This window comes from Eubalaena glacialis, chromosome 2 (genome assembly GCF_028564815.1).
Source record: "Eubalaena glacialis isolate mEubGla1 chromosome 2, mEubGla1.1.hap2.+ XY, whole genome shotgun sequence".
Lineage (NCBI taxonomy): Eukaryota > Metazoa > Chordata > Mammalia > Artiodactyla > Balaenidae > Eubalaena > Eubalaena glacialis.
In genome coordinates this window covers 8,957,164-8,980,487 of record NC_083717.1, presented here as the reverse complement: position 1 = coordinate 8,980,487, position 23,324 = coordinate 8,957,164, and the positions used below count along the sequence as shown (strand labels likewise).

General features: G+C 41.6%; 1 protein-coding gene across 4 annotated transcripts in view; it reads right to left on the bottom strand.

Moving 5' to 3' along the window:
* Positions 1-8,885: 8,885 nt before the first annotated feature.
* SEPHS1 (selenophosphate synthetase 1) overlaps positions 8,886-23,324 on the bottom strand; it is a 29,629-nt gene continuing 15,190 nt past the window's right edge. For all 4 annotated transcript variants that reach the window (XM_061178415.1, XM_061178434.1, XM_061178418.1 and 1 more), the window contains 3 exons: positions 21,357-21,456; positions 13,435-13,647; positions 8,886-11,845 (listed from right to left, as the gene is read on the bottom strand). In XM_061178415.1, the coding sequence (XP_061034398.1) occupies positions 11,631-11,845; positions 13,435-13,647; positions 21,357-21,456 (528 nt within the window). In that variant the 3' untranslated portion in view covers positions 8,886-11,630. The remainder of the gene's footprint in view (positions 11,846-13,434; positions 13,648-21,356; positions 21,457-23,324) is intronic.

Genomic DNA, 23,324 nt, shown 5'->3' with positions numbered 1-23,324 from the left:
GTGTACAGCAAAGTGATTCAGTTATACATGTATATATATGTATATATAGTCTTTTTCAGATTCTTTTCCATTATAAGTTATTACAAGATTTTGAGTATAGTTCCTTTTGCTCTACAGTAGGTCCTTGTTGTCTGTCTATTTTATATATAGTAGTGTCTATCTGTTAATCCCATACTCCTAATTTATCCCCCCTCCCCCTTTAGTAACCATAAGGTTGTTTTCTATGTCTGTGACTCTTTCTGTTTTGTAGATAAGTTCATTTGTATCATATTTTAGATTCCACATGTGATCTCATATATTTGTTTTTCTCTGTCTGACTTAGTATGATAATCTCTAGGTCCATCCATGTGCTGCAAATGGCATTATTTCCTTTTTTATGGCTGAGTAATAGTCCATTGTATATATATACCATATCTTCTTTATCCATTCATCCGTTGATGGACATTTAGGTTGCTTCCATGTCTTGGCTATTGTAAATAGTGCTGCTATGAACATTGGGATACAAGTATCTTTTTGAATTATGGTTTTCTCTGGATATATGCCCAGGAGTGGGATTGCTGGATCATATGGCAACTCTATTTTTAGTTTTTTAAGGAACCTCCATACTGTTTTCCATGGTGGCTGCACCAAGTTACATTCCCACCAACAGTGCAGGAGGGTTCCCTTTTCTCCACACCCTCTCCAGCATTTATTAATTTGTAGACTTTTTGACGATGGCTGTTCTGAGTGGTGTGAGGTGATTGTAGTTTTGATTTGCATTTCTCTAGTGATTAGTGATGACGAGCATCTTTTCATGTGCACATTGGCCATCTGTATGTTTTCTTTGGGGAAATGTCTATTTAGATCTTATGCCCGAATTATTTAAAGATTAAGACATTTATCCTTACAGGCCTTGAGAGAAGCCTTGGCTTTCCTGACCAATGAGAAATTGGAATGAAATGAAGTTATCTACACCTGTAGTTTTAATGTTACCTTAAAATATCCTCATTTTACAAGTGTGTGAAAATCCCTGCCCTCTCTACCATCAGCCATTTACACAATGGATGTGTATAAGTTTATGACTGTTAGAAGAGATGAGGAAATCCCTGAGTGCTTCCAGTTGTTACCTGCCTTTTTAAAATTAGAGGGAATGCTGGGTTTAAATTTTCCATTTAAGATTCCATTGGGAATTAAAACAATAAATTGTCCTTCAGGTAAAGAGGTAAATGTTACTAGTTTTTTGTTTTGTTTTGTTTTATCTTTAATGTTACTAGTTTTTTAAAATAGCAATTTGGGGGAGTTTCCTGGTGATCTAGTGGTTAGGACTTGGCGCTTTCACTGCCGTGGCCTACACTCAATCCCTGGCCAGGGAACTGAGATCCCACAAGCTGTGCAGCATGCCCAAAAAAAAAAAAAAAAATGGTTATTTGGATTATTTGGAAATTCTCTATGTAGGCATCTTTAGTAATTGTGTTATTAAAATAAAAATAGTTTACAACCATTGAAACAAAACATTAATGGAATGTGAACATTATCACAGGAGTGACAATTTCTTCTTCAGCGTTTGATATTTATTCATTTCTTATTAAATAAAATATTTATTTTCCCCCCTTCAAGCAATGTACTTGGTTTACCCAAATATTGAAAGTAGTCTTGAAGACAAATGTTGAAACATAGCAGTTTTCAAAATCCTCTTAGGAATAGTTTTTCCCAATGTGTAAGATGTTAAAGGAAATGATTTTTTAGATAATAGCCATATATTTGAGCAGCTAAGAAAAATTAGGACCTAGGAAAACCTTGGATTAAATTGTTCAAGTGTTGTGCACACTAAGAAAATTTCATTATATGAATGAGAAAATGTAATCAATTCCAGATTGAAAAATGCCATTTCCTTTTGAGAAAAATAGATATGACTATAGGCCACGTTATTTGGTAGCGAGTTGTTTGTTTTTTTTTTTATTGGAGTATAGTTGATTTACAATGTTGTGTTAGTTTCAGGTGTACAACAAAGTGATTCAGTTATACATATACATATATTCATTCTTTTTCAGATTCTTTTCTCATATAGGTTATCACAGAATATTGAGTAGAGTTCCCTGTGCTATACAGTAGGTCCTTGTTGGTTATCTATCTTATATACAGTAGTATATATATGTTAATCCCAAGTTCCTGATTTATCCCTCCCCCTTGGTAACCAGAAGCTTGTTTTCGATATTTGTAAGTCTGTTTCTGTTTTGAAAATAAGTTCATTTGTATCATTTTTTAAAATTAGGTTCCACATATGAGTGATATCATATGATATTTGTCTTTCTCTGTCTGACTTACTTCCCTCAGTATGATGATCTCCATCCATGCTGCTGCAAATGGCATTTATTTAGTTCTTTTTTAGCGCTGAGTAAGCGAGTTTTAAAGTGCACTTAAGGAGTTCCCTGGTGGCCTAGGATTCCGGGCTTTCACTGCTGTGGCCGGGGTTCAATCCCTGGTCGGGGAACTGAGGATCCCGCAAGCCAAAAAAAAACAAACCAGAAGCCAGCACATTTGCCATCTACCTGCAGCTCTGCTGTTGAAGGACTGTTGTTCAGTGCTCCCAGCAAAAGCCAGCCCTCCCCTTCTGCATCCCTTGTCTTGATGTTTCTCCTCCTTCTCCATCTTGTTGGGTCCTTCCCCCATCAGCATACAACATGCTCTTTTCCCCCTTATTTTATAAAAGCTCCCTGTTGGCCTCACCTCTCCTTCCAGCTGTGACTCACATTTCTCTATCTTTTTGCAGCAAAGCTTGAGAAAATTGTATAAATTCACCGTCTCCAATTTTTCTCATCTCATTTTCTTTGGAAGCCAGTCAATCTTTTAGCCTCATCATTTCACTGAAACTGCTCTTGTCAAGTTCACCAGTAATCACGAGCTCGTTGAGCATCCAGTGGTCAATTCTCATTTCGAGACTTAACTGGACGCCTGAGCAGCTTTGGACCCAGTGAAACACTGAAGTGACTTCACTTCCTGCTCCTTCTCAGCCTCCTTTGCTGGTTCTTCCTCATTCCCTGGGCTCCCAATTCAGTCCTTTTGTTGCAGGAAGGGGGACCCCTTTCAGGGCCCGAGAGTGGGCTCTTGTCTAATGCTTGGAAATGAACTGTCCAAGGAGACACACGTGCTGACACAGCAAGAGACTTTATTGGGAAGGGGCGCCCGGGCGGAGAGCAGCACGGTGAGGGAACCCAGGAGAACTGCTCTGCCATGTGGCTCACAGTCTCGGGTTTTATGGTGATGGGGTTAGTTTCCCGGTTGTCTCTGGCCAATCATCTTGCTTAACCCGTAGTCTGACTCAGGGTCCTTCCTGGTGGCTTGCGCAGCTCTCAGCCAAGATGGATTCCAGCGCGACGGTGTCTGGGAGGTTAGCAGGACATATTGTCTCCCCCCTCCTCCTTTTTCCCCACCCGAATGCTTCTGGGTTAGTTTTACAAGACATACTATGGGGTGGGATCTCCTCCCTCCTTGTGGCCCCTCCCGAATGCTTCTGGGTTAGTTTTACAAGACATACTATGGGCTGGGGTCTCCTCCCTCCTTGTGGCCCCTCCCGAATTCTCCCGGTTAGTTTTCAGCGGCAGCACCATGTTCTTTATCGGGACTTCGTGATGTGAGACAGCTCAGGCCAGCGGTTATCATCGTGCCTGGCCCAGGCGGGTGGTTTCGGTCAGTGGTTCCTTAACACTTTGACCTCTCTTTTCTGTAAACTCTAGTTCCCTCGGTAATCTCCGGCCTCAGGATGTTAAGTTCCTTCTGTAAACTGGTGATCCCTAAATTTATATCTCTGGCCTGGACTCTCCAATAAATTCCAAACCCTGTGTATCCAACTGCCTACTTCACGTCGTCACTAGGATTTCTAACAGATGTCTCAGAACGGAATTTCTGATCTTCCCTCACAACGGAGGCCCCTCCGGAATATATGCACATGTCCTAACCCCTGGAAAGGGTAATTGTGACCTTGTTGGGAAAAAGGGTCTTTGCAGATGTCGATTGAAAAGAAAATGCATAGAAGAATTATGTTTTATTCGGCAGACTTGCTGAGGGCATAAGCCCAGGAGAGAGACAGCCTCTCAGATAGCTCTGAGCGACTGTAAAGGAGGAGCCAGGATATAGAGAAGTTTTGCCAAAAGAAAACAAAAACAAAAACAAAACAAAACCCAGGTAGTTGGAACGTCAAAAGACTACCGTTAGTTAAAGAAAAACAACGAGCTGTCTCAAGTTAATGAATTTAGCACTTTTCCTTTGTATGGGAAGATGCAAGAGTCTGGGCTCCTTGAAATCATTCCTCTGATGTGCACCTTAACTATCTAAGGCTGGTGTCCCGTGTTTTCTCCACCCTGAATCCCCTCAGGCTGCACAGTCTGGGGCGGCTGCAGTGGCTGCTGGATGATGGCCACAACATCCTTTGTTTCCTGATATGGAAGGTGACATTTTTTGTCCACACAGATGTGATTAAGTTAAGGATCTAGCCATGAGCTTATCCTGGGTGAGCCCTAAACCCAAGGAAGAATCTCTCCAGGTGACTTTGACATATCACTACCCTCACTCCCATCCCATTGAGAATCACTGATTTCTGGCATTTTTGTGGCGAAGGTAGGGTAGGGAGGAAGGAAACAAGAAAAAAAAAAATCACACACACACACACACACACACACACACACACAAAGCACTCATTTCCATTCCTTTAGCTCTGACTTACAATTTCTGCATCTTTCCCATAAAGATCATGGTCTTCTCTTATGAAAATAATTTAAGAAAAACAACATAAAGATATTTCTAAGCTGTGTGTTGAAGTTATAATACAGACCTCCTATAAATCATTTCCGGACAAAGAGATGCAAGTTTATTTTCTCCAAGCCCATTTCTGATGTCAGCCATAATTCAAACAAGTCTGCAGAATTGAGACAATGTGTGGTGCAGAGAGGTTTTTAATCTTTTGGGAGGAACTAGAAACTAAAGGCTATATATATACAAATTCAGCAGAAAATGAAAGGATAAAATTATCACTTTATGGAATTGTTTGGATTGAAAAATGTCAAGAGGACTAGGGTAAATTGTCCAACAAGAAATGAAGATAAATCAACGAACACAACTTCACACACTTCTTGGGTACCGAATTTGTACAGGGCTGTCTACAAAGTACAGGGAAAAATAGAGAGGGATGCGGGCAAGCATTCATGTTAGCAGAGAGTTCACAGTCTAGTTAAAGAGGAAGATAGTAAGTACCTGGCAAGGGCTTCAGGATCTATACAAGGCATTTCTCCACGGGGAGTACATGCAGCCAGAGGGGACAGGGGACAGGGAGAGAAGTTGGTACCAGAGACCCTGGGAACTGGTGGGTCAGAGGGAAACACTATAAACCAGGGGAGGGAAAGATCCTTAGAAGATGTGTCAAGACCAGAATTTCTCTGCTTGTTTACAATTCAAGTATTTGGGGATTGGATGTTTCTTTAAAATACCACTTATAACCTGCTGGTTTATCCTTGCACGTCAGAAAAGCAGACTATGCCACAGGGCACCTGTAGGCCCAGGCTTGCCAGCTGCCCAGGGCTCAGCAGTGAGTGGTGAAGAAATCTTCCTCCCAGCCGGCCCCACTTGGCAGGGCCACGTAAGCAATACTTGTTAACTGATTTTCAGTAAGTGCCCTACGTACGAACCTTCAAGTGTTGAACTTTCCCAGATGAGAACGGCGTTTGCACGTCCAATCACGTAAGTTAGTTCACGTGTCTGGTGTACACTGTCACGTGAGTGCATCCTCTACAAGCGGTTGTGCTTTTGTGTACTTTACAGTACTGTATAGAGTACAGTAGTACAGTATCTTTATTTCAAGCTAGATCTGCGAGAGGACAATCTCATTGAACTCCTTGCTGTGCAACACGAGCTTACTAATGAAGATCTGATGGAATCTGCCTCCAGAGGAAGGACGAAGAGAGACGAGAGGAAGAAGTAAACTGAAAAACTGAAGAGATTCACGACGCAGGAGACGGCAAGGGGATTTTCTTTATTTGAGGAGGCACTGTTAGTTTCTGAGGCATGGGACCCGAACGTAGACTGGTGCACGAAGGTTGCAGCAGCCGTTCAGAATGCAATCCAGTGCTACTGTGTCATCTCTGATGAGAAAAAAGGAGCTACTACCCAGACATCACTGGATTGTTTTTCGAGAGGGTAGGTAGACTTGAATCCAGCAAGGAACCAGAACCTGTGCCATCAACGTCAGGCGTGCGTGAAATTGCAGCTTGCCCTCCGTCTCCTACCGCTGACGATCCTTCAGCTCTACCATCTCCCATCTCCTCCCCCTCCTCCAGTCAGTAACTCTTCTTGCCGGCTCACTCGATGATGCCAGCCCCTGGATGCCAGCTGTTGTGCTGTACTGCTGGGCTTTTCAAGGTACTGTACTGTAAGATTAACAATATTTTCTTTATTTTTTGTGTGGTTTTTTATGTATTATTTGTGTGAGGAGTATTCTAAACCTATTACAGTACAGTACTATATAGCTGATTGTGTTAGTTGGGTACCGAGGCTAACTTTGTCGGACTTATGAACAAATTGGACTTACGAACGTGCTCCCGGAACGGAACTTAAGTACTGTGTTTGAGCCAACACTTGTCGCCTCGAACAGGGGTGAACATTTAGGTTTTCAACATTTCAAGGATTAGTGTTCAACAAAACTGAAGGTGAGTGAACTGGAGACAATTAGAAACATCTTCGATATTTCTGTTTCAATGCCTGAGTATCCTACAGTCATACAAGGGGATACTACATGAGGGTTAAAGTGAACGGGGATAGTTCTGGCATTAAACATGATAAGAAATTAGGTCCAGGGTATATTAAGTGAAAAGAAACATGTACAACAATATATCTAATATATGCCAATTTTTTAAAAGCTCCATTACTCGTTTGGCATTTTCTTAGTTTTGTTCAACTCCATTATTTCAGACTCTGGAAATTCTCTTTCATTCTTCCCTTAAAATATAAAAACTGCCATGGAAACACTATGGCCAGAGGCAAGGCAGTCTCCTCAGCCGAGGAAAGTATCTGCTAGGACAGCGTGACGTCCCTCACCTGCCACTTACAGTGTCATGTCACCAAGTCTGCAGTCTACCTATGTGAGTGGCTTGGTCACAACCAAACCAGACTGTGTATGTATATATGTATGAATGTGTGCCTGCTTGTGTTATACATGGAGAGAAAGAAGTGTGGTAAAATATCAACAACTTAACATTTCTAGGAGTGTCCATTCTACTATTTCTTCAACTTTTCCATGTTTAATTTTTTTCAAAATAAAGTTGGGGAAAAGAAATAAATGTTCCCTGGACCTGAAGCACCACCCCAAAACTTCTTAATGTAGGTAGACTTACTAGACCGATTTCACTGGCATAAGGTGGCCATGGCTACTTACTTTTATAACTTTTTTTTTTGTAATTTTTAATTTTTTTACCTTTTTTTTCTTTTTTGGCCGTGCTGCACGGCTTGAGGGATCTTAGTTCCCTGACCAGGGATCAAGCCCATGTCCCCTGCAGTGGAAGCGTGGAGTCTTAACCACTGGACCGCCAGGGAAGTCCCTTTAACTTGTAAAATTGTCCAGGTTGGCTGTCTTCTGATTCCTTTGTATTATTTATTAATGTACTAGAAATAAAATCTGCCTTTTTATAAAAAAAAAACAAAACAGCAATGCTCAGCTATTATCATTTTCTTCATTTTTTCAAAATGGACCAAAGCAGGGCTGTGTTTGAGACACCAGTTTTATACAGCTCTGCTTTAAGAACCAGGCAAGATATAGGACTTGATCATTGGTAATGACCAACGTAACTTTTCATCGGTCCCCCTAAACTTCAGTGTGAGCGTGCTGACGTCCCTGAAACGCAGAGAGGAGACAGCACGCTGACCTCCGCCCCCAGATCAGCACTCTCGTGGGTCTTCTGTTTCCTCACACGAAGCTTCGATGGGTTTTGGATACGCAGTCCTCCCAAGCACGGACTCCCTCCAGAGGCAACAGGATTGGAAGGGCCGTCAGAAACCACTGAAAACGTCAACTGCATTTTCAGAGTTCAGATATTCAAGGACTGTGAAACATAGGAACCCTATTCCCCCAGTGTTTGCTGACTAACCCAAAGCAACTGGCATTGAGTGCAGACTTGGATTCCAGCGATTCTTTTTTTTTTTTTAATATTTATTTATTTTGGCTACGCCGGGTCTTCGTTGCAGTATGAGGGATCTTTAGTTGCAGCATGTGGGATCTAGTTCCCTGACCAGGGATCGAACCCGGGCCCTCTGCATTAGGAGCACGGAGTCTTACCCACTGGACCGCCAGGGAAGTCCCTCCGGCAATTCTTGAACGTGTCTAGACACCTGTGAACTCCCCATCTTACCGATTGTTTCACTGGATGAAGGTGAGACAATCCACCGACTCCCAGTCTTTCAAGACACGGAGACTAAACCAGAGGCAAAATGGTATTCTAATGCTCCACTTTTAAGACCAGGGCTTTGTGGGTTTTCCTGGTGGACCCTGGCATGTTTAATAATTGCATGGTTCACCGTGTATCTTTAATGAGAAAAGGTACAAATTACCGTTCAAAGTAAATTATATTGTCTACGCAGCCATTACCTAATCTAGAGGAAAAGGGTGAGTTGGTGTGGAAATGAGCAGCTCAGGGAGATATATACACACTTACAAACACACACACACGTGCGCACGTGACAGTTAAGTATCTGAAGCATCATCTATGCTTGCTTTATTACTTCTAAAAATTAAGAATAGTCTAGTATAGCTATTCTGGTCTTTCTTTACAGAATAACACTGTAAAATTTAGAATTCAGATTAACTCTTTCAAGGGCAATGCTAAATTCAGGCTGGAAACTGCTGGCTTATACATCTACAATCAGAATGATTTTGAAACACTCGCATTTATTCATAATAAGGCATGCAGAATTTGGAAACTACAATATACTAAGTTATTTAAAAATACTGAGCCCCAAAGTACATATCACTTAACACAGTATTTGTTTCTTTTCCTGGACTGAATCACAATAAATCCTTCAACACAGCCTGTGCAACTAACAGACCCAGCTTTGCTATTCACTGGCAAATGACTCCTGTTTCCTGAAGGAATTACTGAGCTCCTCAGGGTCCAGGCTCTGTAGGCTGTCCTCACCAATGCTGTGCATTCTAACAAACTGTATTTTTGGATGCCAAAACATCATAGGGTTGAAAGGCAATAAATCTCTATACCAAGATGAACACGCCTCAGTGTGAAGTTTTAAAGTGCTACCAGAAAGTCAAATAATTGCCTATTTATTAACTGTTCACCGAATTTTAAAATAGTCTCCATAGATTTTGCCAAGAACTCAAATACTCAGTGACAATCAATCACTGGATTCTTCAAAGAACGTGCAAGATAACTTGGGGGGTTTTTTTTTTCGTTTGTTTTGTTGGACCCAGATGTCAATAAACAGAATGGTCAAGACTTGAAAATTCCCAGAAAAGCGTGTGGTAAAAGGTCTCTCCCTCCCTTGGTGCCTCTGCAACGAGTGTGTCTAGCCACGCAGGGCGCTCACTTAAGCAGGCTTCCCTAGTCCCACACCCCCCCGAATTCTGATGCTGCTGGCCTGCGGTGGGCCCAACAGTTTGACTGGGACAAGCATCCGCAGGTGATTCTGATGCAGGTGTGATGTGGACTCACTCTCTAAGAAACACCCCTTTAAAGCCCAGTTCTTCCTCCTCGATTACACGGACTTCTAAGTACCCAGCATTTTCTCTTTATAAACATGAATCTTCATGAAGATGATTTCCTCAAGTGCATCATTCAATTGGCTCACTTCCTCTCAGCAGACCTGCCACCAAGGAAACCATCAGCATTCAAGACATGATCAACATTGAAAGTAGTTCAGATTTAGCCGTCACGCCTGTATTTAAAGAAAGAAAGAAAGAAAGAAAAAGCTCAACAGTATGTTTCTCTTACTCAGGTTTCCAACACATTTTATTTTGCAGACCACCTGCTTGTAGCTTTTGAGGACCAACATGGGTTTCAATTCCTATAAAACGTCCAATTAATTTCAGTTCTGCGGCAGCCCCTCGGTCCCGCGCACCGAACTTATGGCTTGAGTTCCAGTAACACGTGCGAAGAGGCTGCGCTTTGGCCCCTGAAGAAGGACGCGTCCAGGGTGGAGCCTCTTCCAGGGCTTCGTCTCCCAGGTGGTGGTTTCCTTTGGCAAGAAGTCTGGCTGTTCTCTCGGCTTCGGCGCCTGCAGGCAGGAAGCGCTCTGAAGCTTCCAGCGCAGACACGTGAGGAATCAGTGCACTTGTGCTTGAGGACAGGAGCCCCCTCCTACTCATTCCGTAGGTGAAAAGTATAAGGAAGCCTCTGTTTTTAAGTTAACACCGATAAACACCTTTTTAGATTGCCTATTTGTTCTAGAACTACAAAATTTACCTCAAGAAAATATAGGTCCCGTGAAAGACTTAAAAGTTTTATAAAACTAAAATCTAGTTTTCCCCCAATAAACCGTACTTTAGCCAAAACCCTCCCGATGCTTCTAAAATAATACTAAAAGGGGCATCTGATTATACAAGAGCAATAAAAAAAAATTAAATATTTATTTGAATAACAAGTCGAAGTCCGAGCTGCACAGCTGGCGATACGCGTTTCCACACAGATCACAGGAAGCGCGCACGGAAAAGTACTGGCGCAAAGGACAAAGTAATGCTAAGGATCAGGCTAAACAGCTGCTGATTTTAAGAAATCAAAAGGCCTGAAATCACCATACAAAATATAAAATGTATTAAACACTACTATCCACAGAACAGTCTTTATTTTTGATTATATTTAAAAATTATTTGTGTAGCTAATTATATGTTGACTTGTAAATGAGTATTATACATGAACCCCCTTTCGGAGGGCAATTCCTTGCTGCACTATTGAACATCTAATTACATTGCAGAAAGTGTCCTTTTTTGCTATTGATAAAGAAAACAGTTAATGATATTACTGTAAGTATTAGGAAGGCTACAAAAAAAAGAAGTAACATTTCTTTTTTGTCTTCAAAGTGCTTCCCATGCAGAGTTAAGCACTTGCCTGGTTTAACTGAATGCACTCTTGGGTCAAAGAGATGCTCTGGAATTAGAAGACTCAAAGGACTCATGCAACCCTCTCGCTACTGGGATACCATTTTGTCACTCACTCACCAATTCTGTCTTTCCAGAATACCATTCCAGACACTTCAAAAAGGATCAGACTGATAATGATAAATATATACAAAATGAAAAGACACAAACTGCTATTTGACACTACGATGGGTAATGTCTGTGCTACGTGAAAGCACCTTTAAAAAGAGCCTACTCGGCAAGAGATAAGTGTCTAAAGATTCAAAATGAATCAACAGTATTGGATAACAATATAATTCTCAACTCAGAAGCTGCCTCAAGATTAGGTGCATCTTCAGTTAATGTAACGGGAAAAAAAGGCAATGGATTTTATTTGATTAATTGCATCCACTCACAAATCGACCTAAGGTCACCAGATGTGTAGACACAATGAGATTTTTTTCATTGTTGTTTATAGTCTTTAATTGAAATGATGATAAAGGAAATAGAGCTATTTAAAAACAAAACCACACAGCTGCCTCGGCCTAGATTAAGAGGTGGCACCAGGTGTGGGGTTCACATTCTGGGTGGCCACCTGTGGCGCGACCTCGATGATCCGGGGTTTGTCTATGATCCTGGCCGTGCGGTTACCCTTCTCCACGATCCCAATAATCCATGCTTGGTGGCCTTCACCGTATTTGGGGGACTTTATCTCTGCACAGAACCGAGCTGCTTGCTCACGCGGTAAACAGATTAGAAGGCCTCCTGGCAAAGGGAAAAAAAAGAAAAAAGGATTACCATTAACTGTGATGCTGTGTCTGCAGTCTCCCTGCCACTATCTCTCTAGAAAACGTCTGCACTGAGCTACATGCTACGAAGAAGCCGGCTGCACTGCCTTCACCTCTTCCATAGACTACACTGCGGAGTCATTAAGCAGCTCCTCGGTCAGCTCCTACTGTACTTCAGAACACACACAACAAACTTTACATCATGAAAATGCCCCACCTGTGAATCGTCTGACGCTGTGGAGGTAGGAGTGAGGTGTCTGAGGCTCAGGAATATACGTGGAGGCTATCTTTTCCAGGCTGCGCTGAAAGGATTATTTAAAAACAAAAGAGAACTTTTCCTTTTCTATTTGATTCTCTACATGGAGTCCTCATTTTACAAAAAAAGGCTTTTGGTATATATATATTTTTTAAATTTAAAAATTAAGGTCAGGAAGAAAGTGTGCGTGCCTCAAAGTATCTGGGTTCTGTCACTGGTTCTGTCATTATCTTCAAAATAGAAAAAATATAAGATATATGAAAAGAAATCTTCATTGGTACTTGAGTAGCTAGGCCAGAATATTTCATATATTTGTAAGTAGAAGAAACACAAATCAGGAAAAAATATATACTACGCTTTTACAAAAAAGGAAAAACTTCTCATATTTGAATAGAGACAGGTTGCATTAGTTGGGAATATTCGTCAGTTTATTCCAACTGATTCCATGCCCTCCAGGCGGCAGGAGCCGTTCTACTAGCAGTTCAGTTGCCCTCCTGGAGCTTATTTCTAGGAAATGGATTTCATATCTCTTTCGAGGTCAGGAAGTGGCAGGGTCCTCTCTACTGCCATGAGAGGCCCACCAGAGACCCCAGGCCCCCCTACAGGGCTTGTGCGTGGGTGGGGCTTTGTGGTCTTGGCCTCTGGGCGTCAGAATTTCTCACGACCAGGCCCACCCCAGACTGACTTAATTAGGTTTCCTAGGGGTCCAGTCTAGGCATGGGTATTTTTCTTAATGCCCAGATGATTCCATTGTTTTACCAGGGTAGGGAAACTACTGAGTTATAGAAAAAATAAAATAAGAAGTAAAAGAAACTAGGGGGAGAAAAGAGGGGGGTGGGGGAACTGAAAAGATGAAACAGAGATCCAGGTAAAGAGAGAGAGAAAAAAAAAAAAAGGCATAAAAAAAAAATGGTACTTTGGAGACATAGTATACTATTTCATCTCAAAACAGCAATTTTAGACTTTTTTTTGCAAATACAGCCTCTTCAGTGTAACCTATGGATACATGGATTATTTAAAATGCTGAGTTGTCAATGGAAACTGAATGATGACCTATTTTCCCCATATCCGCCCTCCCTCCCTCCCATCCCATCACCAAACACACAAACACTGGACTGAAAATGACACTGCTCATCACAGGCAGGACGGCATCACAGGCAGGGAGACGCTGCAGGGGGCTGAGAAGCCTTGCAGCCAAAACCTCATATGGGGTTGGGGGGTGTCCAGCTCCTGGACCTGGTTTCCTCCTCCTCAGGGACGTCCCACTGGCCTCCCTGCTTAACCCTCAACCCAGCCTGGGGCCCTGGTACCTGATGTCTCTGGGCAGGTCCCGTGCATGAGGCCAAACATGTTCCCGCAGGCCTTGCTCACAGCTGCCATCTTGGCCAGGACTGGGAGGTTGTGAATCACAAAGGACACCTCATTCCTCTGCTGCTTGGCCAGGTTCTGTGCGTGGCCCAGGATCCCGAAGCCCGTGATGTCAGTGGCCGCGTGGGCGTTGAACGTGTGCATGAGTCCCGCCGCTGCCAGAGGACAGAGGAGCCTTTATCATCTGGTGTCATGAATGGAGACCCCGAGAAAACACCCTTCCTCAACTCAAGATCTTACCACTGTCTGGATGGACCAGTTTATTTATCTGTTCACCACCTACTGAAGGACTTGTTGGTTGCTTCCAAGTTTTGGCAATTATAAATAAAACTGCGACAAACATCCGTGTGCAGGTTTTTGGGTGGATAGAAGTTTTCAATTCATTTGGGTAAATACCAAGGAGCACAATTGCTAGATCATATTAGTAGATTTAGTTTTGTAAGAAACTGCCAACCTCTCTTCCAAAGTGGCTGTACCATTTTGCATTCCCACCAGCAATCAATGAGTTATTGTTCCACATACTCACCAGCATTTGGTGTTCTGGATTTCAGCCATTCTGGTAGACGTGGAGTAGTATCTTGTTATTTTAATTTGTAATTCCCTAGTGACATATGATGTGGAGCATCTTTTCATATGATTATTTGCCATCTGTGTACCTTCTTTGGTGTCTGTTCAGATCTTTTGCCCGTTTTTTAATTGGATTTGCTTATTGTTGGGTCTTGAGAGTTCTTTGTATATTCTGGATTATCAGTCCTTCATCAGACGTGTTTTGTGAAGATTTAGATTTCCTCCTAGTCTGTGGCTTGTCTTTTCATCCTCTCTCTTTCACCAAGAAGTTTTTTTATATTAATGAAGTCCAACTTGTCAATTTTTTCTTTTATGGCTAGTGCTTCTGGTGTTATCTCAGTAGTCATCACCAAATTCAAGGTCACCTAAATTTTCTTCTCTGTTATCTTCTAGGAGTTTAACAGTCTTGCATTTTACATTTAGGTCTACAATCCATTTTGAGTTAATTTTTATGAAGGGTTTAAGACCTGTGTCTAGATTCGTTTTTTGCCTGTGGATGTGTAGTTTTTCCAGCACCATTTGTTGAAAAGATTATCCTTTCTCCATTAAATTACCTTTGCTCCTTTGTCGAAGAGCAGTTCAACTATACTTATGCGGGCCTATTTCTGGGCGCTCTCTTCTGTTCCATTGATCTATCTGTCTCTTTTTTCACCAACACCATACTGTCTTGATGTCTGCAGCTTTATATGAAGTCTTGAAGTTGGGAAGTGTCAGTCCTCCAACCTGTTCTTCTTCGACACTGTGTTGGCTGTTCTGGGTCCACTGCTTCTCCATATAAACTTCAGAATGAGTTTGATACTCACAAAATAACTTGCTAGAATTTTAGTTGGGGTTGCATTGCTCCTGTAGTTGGGAAGAACTGACATCCTGAAACTGTTGAGTCCTCCTACCCATGTGCGTGGAATACCTCCATTTATTTACATCTTCAATTTTTTTCACCAGTTTTGTAGTTTTCCTCATATAGAGCTTGTACATATTTATTTTAGAGTCACACCTAAGTATTTCATTTTAGGGGGGAGAGTAACGGAAAGGCTAATTTTGGAATGAAATATGCCCTGTGTTTACAGAAGTACTCTGGGGTGAATGCCTTTTTGGGGTGCATTTCCTCCCTTTAGACCGAGATCTCTTTTACTTGGGTGCAATCTCAACGACACATGCAGAGAGGAGAATCGACCCTTCTAGGCCATGGTGCTAGATAAGCAACTAGGACGGGCCATCCTATTAACACACATGCACCTGGTGCAGTGGGGCAGCCAATGACATTTAACAAAGCCAAGACCTGCACTTCAGCTCTTCCCAGTGCCATCCTAGACAAGCTTTGAGGACCACAGTAGACAAGAGGACCCACTGAATCCTACAGTCAATAAGAGGGATTCAATTTTTGAGGTACTGATTACCACTTCTTCCCTGTATGGGGAATTACTGTTGCTAATTTTTACTACGGAAATTTCAACGAAACACAAAGTAGAGAGAGTAGCAGCCCACAACGAACTCCGACGTACCCAACAATACCCAGCTTCAACCATCACCACCTTTCTTCTGGGGCCTCATCTACTCCTGCCCACTTGTTGGGGGATGTGGAGGGTCCGGAGCATGGGCAACCTTAAAGCCAACCCCAATCATATCACTTCGCCTATAAATACAGTATTTCCATGTGTGCCTCTAAAAGATAAAAAAACTTGTAACACAGCCACAGTGTCATTATCACACCAACAAAATTAACACTACATTTGATTGTTCTCTCTTAAACTTCTTAATTTTTAACAGTTTCCCCTCCTTTTCCCCCCATGTCATTTATTTGTGGAAACTGAGCCATTTTTTTCTGTAGCATCTCCTGCATTATGGATGTGGTGATCTTCCCCGATGCTGACATGTTCTACCATCTTCCCGACTTCCTGTACTGGTGTTTAGGACCAAGGCTCCAAGAGACTCAGGTTCATTTTTTGCTGGCAAGAATACTTCATGGGGGTGGGGAATATCTCAACGAGAACCTTTCACCAAAAGGTTTTAGCAGCCACTGATGTTTGCTGTTGAGGTTCATTAAATCAAGGGAGCAGCAAAAATGGCAACTTTGTAATTCCATCATTTTTCCTGTGTTTATTAGATGTGACGTCTATAAAGAATTTTTTAGAAAATATGGTTTCCCTGAAATACACTCCATATAAAACAGGTAAAATAGGGGGTTGATTCCTTTTATTTCAGAACAAGTTGGTGCCCTAGCAACTTCCAAAGGTGACCAAAAAAGTTTTAATTACCATTTGTTTAGATACTTGATATGGTCACTCTTGTCTTTGATACTCAAACTGCGCCCCCCTCTCCCCTGTGACGGGCGGGAGCCCCTTCAAGCTGTGGGGAAGTGACACGACCCCACTAGTCGTTGACAGTGCCACCACTTTCAGGCACAGGAAGTCCAGGCTTAGCTTCTGTACTTCCTGTCCCAGAACTGGAATCTGCCATTTCCCCAGGGAGTCCTGGTACTTTTTAGTGGAAAACATTAACTTTCCGAACAGAATCTGGGCACTAGGACTTCAGGCCTGCTGGTTATCACTACTTCTAGGCCTTTTCAATAGGCACGGAAATAAACATTTTTATAGAAAAAAAAATCCTGAGTTCACACTGTTAATTCCGAATTAAAGATTACAGATTTCACTTAGCTTCTTTGATCTTACTACTTCTCTCTTATTCTTAAAATCTTTGTTCCTAACTACGTTAACTTATTTGCTTTATGTTACTATACCAACATTCTCACAAACACAAACCCACTGATGACAATGAAATATTTTTGTGGATTTTTGTTCTGAGGATGTGCCCTGAAACTACCAGGCTCAAAGTGATCTGAAATAATTCTTCATGTGATTTTGCCACTAACTTAGAAATATGTTGAACGACCTTAAAAAAATTTGGTTCGGATTTGTAAAATATGCTCTTTTAACTTTTAAGTATAGAAAACTATATAAAACATTTATTTCCAAGTCAAACTTACAAAACAAAGCATGTTCAGAGAGGGTCTGCTTCCTCCCTATTCCCTCTTATATGTAACAATTTTTATTAATGATTTATTTTTTCCATTGTTTCTTTTTGAAAGTATAAAATACATATTATTACTTCATATTCATTTATGAACATACAAAATGTAGCATACTACATACATGCTCTGTCCTTTGCTTTTTTCATCTGGCCATATCCTAGAGATAGCTCCCTAGTAATAAAGCTTTCTTGTTCCTTCTTATAGCTGTATAGTATTCCTCTGTGCATGGAGGTGAGATAATCCAATCAGTCACCTAGTGATGGACATTTGGATTGTTTCCTTCTTTTGCAGTTATAAACAGTGCTTCAATGAGTAGCCTTGTACACAAGTCATTTCATACTTTGGCCACTGTAGCTCTGGGACAGACGCATAGAAGTGGGACTTCTGGGTCAAAATAAACGTACACAGAATTTTGCTAGATATGACCAAACACTCCTGCATAAGTGTTCTGCCATACTGTATCCCTACCAACAATGTCTACAACTTAAGGATGGGGAATCTTAAATGCTCAAATTATAAACAAACTAATAACCCACATGGGTAAAAATAAATCCATTACAAATTACTTTCTTATTGTTAAACTACTTAATTTGAAGGACCAAAAAAAGGAAAAAGACTCCTTAGACATTTTGAACGGCACAGGAAGAGAAGTACGAATGAAAAGCCTTGGTTGTAAGTGATGAGAACATCTGAGAACACAGAATTAAATAACTACAATTCAACTTAATGTTGAATATTGCCAAAGAAATACTCCTGGAATGCAGGAAAAAAAAATTATAAAAAAATTTGATCTCAAAATAAATTGTTCAAAAGTAGGCAAAAAGTAATTTAGTTATGGTATATCGCTCTGGTAGAACATCTGGCCATTAAACATTATGTGTACTAGGATTATATAATATGGAAAAAAGAATTTAGTGATATTAAATGAATAAAAGCAAATTCCAAATATAAGTAAAATGTACGCTAACCATTAGTTTACAACATCAACAATAAGACAACAGTAAACCACCAACCAACCAAAGGAAAAAATCCTGGAAAAATACATAAAAATATTAACAGAAGCTGTTTTTGGCTGGTGGGATTATGAACAATGTTTTTTCTCTCCTTTTTTTCATTTTCTGAAAACTTTTCTATAGTTAGCATATGATTTTTTTTACAGTAGAAAAACTATAGAAAATAAACAGGAAGAGAAAACATATTAAAGAAATCTTTAAAATGTAGCATACTCTCAAAAACTGGTATACCACCACTCTGGGCATCATTTAGCACCTTCTAGAAAAGCTGAGGCAGTACCGCCCTCTTTCTTACACATGTGCACCAGAAGTTCTCTGCAGCAGTCAGTCATGGAGTGGAGGATTATACAGCGGTGAAAACAATGAAATACAGCTACACACACCAGGGATGACACTCAGGAATATTAAACAGTGTACAAAACAGCAAAAAATACAATAACAGACACAGGTATGATTTAATAAAGCAAAAAATGCAAAACTAACTTATTGCTTAAGGGTACAAGGCTATGTGGCAAAAACAGTTTAAAACACGTGAGAATAAACATTAGATTCAGAACAGCGTTGCCCCTTTTCCCGAGCTGGGTGTGGGAGGGGCCCCTCTGGGCTTGTAAGGCCATGTTCTCTTTCTCACACGAGATGGTGGACACATGGGTACTGTACTGCTGTTCCTTAATCCCTGCACATACTTTATAAAATAACTTTTGTATCAACTATCTAATAAAAATTTTTAATAAAGAAGGTGGGAAAGGCAGATGTTGGAAAAAAATCATATATTTTTTTTTTAATTAATTAATTTATTTATTATTTATTTTTGGTTGCATTGGGTCTTTGTTACTGTGCCTAGGCTTCTCATTGTGGTGGCTTCTCTTGTGGAGCACGGGCTCTAGGTGCGCAGGCTTCAGTAGTTGTGGCACACGGGCTCAGGAGTTGTGGCTTGTGGGCTCTAGAGTTCAGGCTCAGTAGTTGTGGTGCACGGGCTTAGTTGCTCCGCAGCATGTGGGATCTTCCCGGACCAGGGCTCAAACCCGTGTCCCCTGCATTGGCAGGTGGGTTCTTAACCACTGCGCCACCAGGGAAGCCCTCTTTTCACACTTTAAAGTGACTTCAAAATCAGAGTTTCGGAGAAGATCTTTTGAGAACCCCTGTTCAACAGTCAAATTTCTTCTTCTTTTTAGAGAATTGAAGACTTCATGGCTTAAGTATTACATATATTGGGTTCAGAGTCATTTGGGGGAAGTTGTAGAATGGGAGGGATGAGATTTCTGACTGCTGGCTCAGGGAACCCTGAGTAACTAAATAAACAGGGACTTTTTTTAGGGTAAGATTTTTGAACTTCATCTAGAACTTTGTCTTCAAGTATCTTCAAAGTTCCAAAATAGGATGCCACACAACCCAAACCCAGGTCCTTAAATACAACATGCAATTAATGATGAGGAAGAAAACTGGTATTTCCAGAATAAAACTGTACCAATTTCTATCATAGGCTTATGTAGATGGAACAAGTTGGAGAAACAGTGGCCTTTATAAAGTTGGACAGATTTGTGTTTGAGAATAGACCTGTGTGTATTTCTCACATGTATATCTTTTCAGCCAAAGGAGGAAAAACAGGATCCAATTCACAGGATTGTTAAAAAGATGTCCATGGAGTACCAAAAAGAAGGGCTAGCACAGAGTTCACTCATTCATCCAGATTTAATGACCCCTGTGGTGTGTCCGTCACTCTTCTAAGTGCTGTGGACACTGCAGTGAACAAAACAGAGCTCCCTGCCCTCCTGGAGCTCACATTCTAAATGCTGGTTTGCCTCCAAATCCTCTGTACAGAGCGACCCACACAGATGCTTTTCCAGGAAGGGTTCCTCTGGCTGGTCAGAGGTTAGGACTTCAAAGACACCCAAGAAGGGCTTCCTTCTTAATTATAAAATATACCTGGTGCTTTCTATACAGGTATGAACGCTAATAAAAGTCAACTGTAAGACGCTTAAACTGCATCAAGTGAGTCCCTTGGCAAGCCTTGCTGCTTCCCAGAAGATGAATTCTGGCCCTTTCCTGAACTTTCCTGTTTTATTTTAAACTGCTTTTAAGATTCTTAGCATAGTACAAAAGTACTGGTTCAATTACTATGCACAAAGACTGTGGAGATGGCCTTGATTTCTTACTAAATCATTAAGAAAAGGATAGAATATAACACTTAAAGGCATTATAAGCAGTAGTTTCAAAGCATTAAAAGCGTATCTGGCTTCAAATCCTAGGTCCCCATCGATTAGCTGTGTGACCTTGAGCAAGTTACTTAACCTCCCTGTGAAATGAGAGTAACAGTAGCTACCTTGATAAGGTTGTCGGAAGAATTAAATGAGAAAATATGTCAGGTTCCTGGTACATAATAACTACCAAATCAATGGTAACCACTATTATTATTATTACTTTCTCAGTATTAAGAAGCTAGAACTAGAAATGAAATGTCAAGAAAAAATTATGGCATGAGTGTCATTACTCATTTATATACACAAATCTGGGAATTAAAAATATGACCAGGTTAACACTTTAAATTAATAAGTCAGTCAAGTATTTCTGAAAACATGCTGTATAAATTTCTCTTCTATTTTTATTGGGGTGCAGAGGAATTCAATGCTGCCCATCATCACAGGAATGTAGAATTTGAAGCAACAGAGAGGAAATGTGACCTCAGCTCTCCGTTTCATAGATTCAGAAAGTGAACTGATGACTTCATCCATACTTCTCTGCTTCTCCCCGGTGCCTGGCACTGCCCCCACGGTGAGCGATCCTAAGCCACAGGGGACACAGACACCGGCACAGGCGCAGTGTCCTGGAGAACTCCAGACGCACAGGTCAGAGAGGAGTGGCTGGGGGCAAACGCTCACAGCCTCACCACCTGACCTAGCGCACCGTTCAGGCCAGTGGCCAGCCGTCTGCCTCCTCTAAGGTGAGTCACATTTACCCCATGCTTCTGTCAAGAACATGCGACGTAGCTGGAGTCCCACCGGTGCTCCAGGCACCGGCAGAGGGGGCTCTGCAGTCACTGGCCCAACCTGGCCCATGGCCAGTTCCTCCAGCTAAAAATGTATTTTGGTTTTTTGTTTTCTGTTTTTTTTTAAAAAAACGTGTTAAAAGAGTCAGGGGGGGGAAAAGAAAATCAATGCAACTGAGACTGTCTGTGGCCCACAAAGCCTAAAGTGTCTCCCGTCCTGGCCCTGCTCAGAAAGCTGGCCAACCCCTGCGAGGCGAGCCCTGGCCGCACCTGTCCTGTTGAGCCTGGCCATGTTCATCATCGCCTCCTGGTACGCCAGCTCCACGTCCTCCTGGGTGACCACCAGCTTGATTTTATTCCACTTCTCAGGCTAATGACAGGAACACAGGCGAGGGAGCAAAGAGAGAAAAAGCGTAATCAGTCTCTGTTTCTAACCACTGGAAGAGCGTCTTTTTTCCTTAGCCATCTTCTGGGGAGTTCTGCTTCCCTAATTCTGCACACAATATTAAGTTTTCTAGCTCTTCCCCCCGTGACTACTGCTTTAGGTGTCCATTAGACATATCATCCGGCATCTTCTCTGTCCTCAGCCACACCTCTGCAGTCAAACACTGCAGTGTACTGGAAACATGAAACCAGCAAGACAGTTTTGAATGTCCTTGGGTTCTCTTCTCCATCTCCCCTAGTAAGCGGATGGCTTTCATTTTTCATGTAATTTATACTCTTACTGACTTTCCCTGAATTCTGGGATCAAGTCCTCTTGAGGGACAAATGAATGGGAAACAACTTCAACTGTATCAGCTATGAGGACGGCATGGGTGACCACAAAGCACATCCTCTGGAAGACTGCCGTCTTCCCCCTTCTTGCTCAGTCTGATTTTCAGAGGATCTGGCATCACGATGCTGAGTTCCTGACACACAGTCATCACGGTCCATTTTAATAGCCAGCATTCGTGCATTCGTTCCTTTCTTGGTAATACCCAATATCTACTGCCCAACACAGTAACTTAAGTCTATCTCTGCGTCCCTCCCTTATCCCCCTGCCCGCATCTCTCCCCCAGAGGTAACAATGATTCTGAATTTTATACTTGTCATTTCCCTGCCTTTCAAAAAATAGTATCCTCGTACGTATAGATGCCCAAACAATACTCTTGGGTTGCTTCTGACCTTTATGAAAGGGTATTGTGCTGTTACTTTGTCTTTGAAACTTGCTTTTTTCAATTCTGAGCATCTTTAAGAAACTGGTTAAAAAAAAGCAAAGGCAGTGTCAAGTTGGGGGTGGGGCAAACAGAAGGATCCCAGAGCCCCGCCTCCTGGACCCCCCTCTGCCTCACCTGGGCAGTCGTATTGGAAAGCACCTCTGGATTACTGCCCTATAAAAGCCCTGTGGTCTGACTCACAGGTGATCACACCCGATGGGAAATCTCCCCATCCTCACTGGATGAGAAGGGAAAAATAACTAAAGAATGCGGCCTCCTTAAGAGATTTTCTCTGCTCTGTTTGTCAAGCTAAGATATACCTGGTTGATGAACAACATAAAATTGTTCTTTTTCAATTGTTTCTCAGGACTGATGGTTTCAGATGACAGTGGTAGAAATTAAAAGCACTGAGATATGTGAGAATATACCACAATCATATTAATTTTTGAGTTGTTATGGCAATGAAAAGTCTTAAATGAAGAACGACTGATCATAGCTCACTTGGAAAGTGACTCAGGATAAATATCTTCATATTCTAGATGCTTTCTCCACGACATAATTATTTATCAAAATGTTCTGAGTTACTAATTAGCTTAAAAAGACAAAACAATAACCAGAAATGACCAAAAAACTCATGACGAAAATAATTTAAACTGTCAATAAGCCTGGCCTTATTTATACCTCAAATATCAAACCTTGCACACATTCTCCTCTGTATTGTTATTATTTTGGCCCCGTCACACGGCTCGCGGGATCTTAGTTCCCGACCAGGGATTGAACCTGGGCCCTTGGCAGTGAAAGTGTGGAGTCCTAACCACTGGACTGCCAGGGAACTGCCTCCTCTGTATTATTTTTTAGTGATGTTTAAGTATGAAAAACACACCCATCTCAGCACCAAATGAACAGATAAACCGCACTCACTGTCCCCCAAATTCTCATTATGGATTATCTCTGAACCCCGAGCAGGGGCTTATCTACTTCAAGCATTCAATACATGAAACCTGGATCTAATAAAAGAATAGGGACAATTCCCAGGATTTCT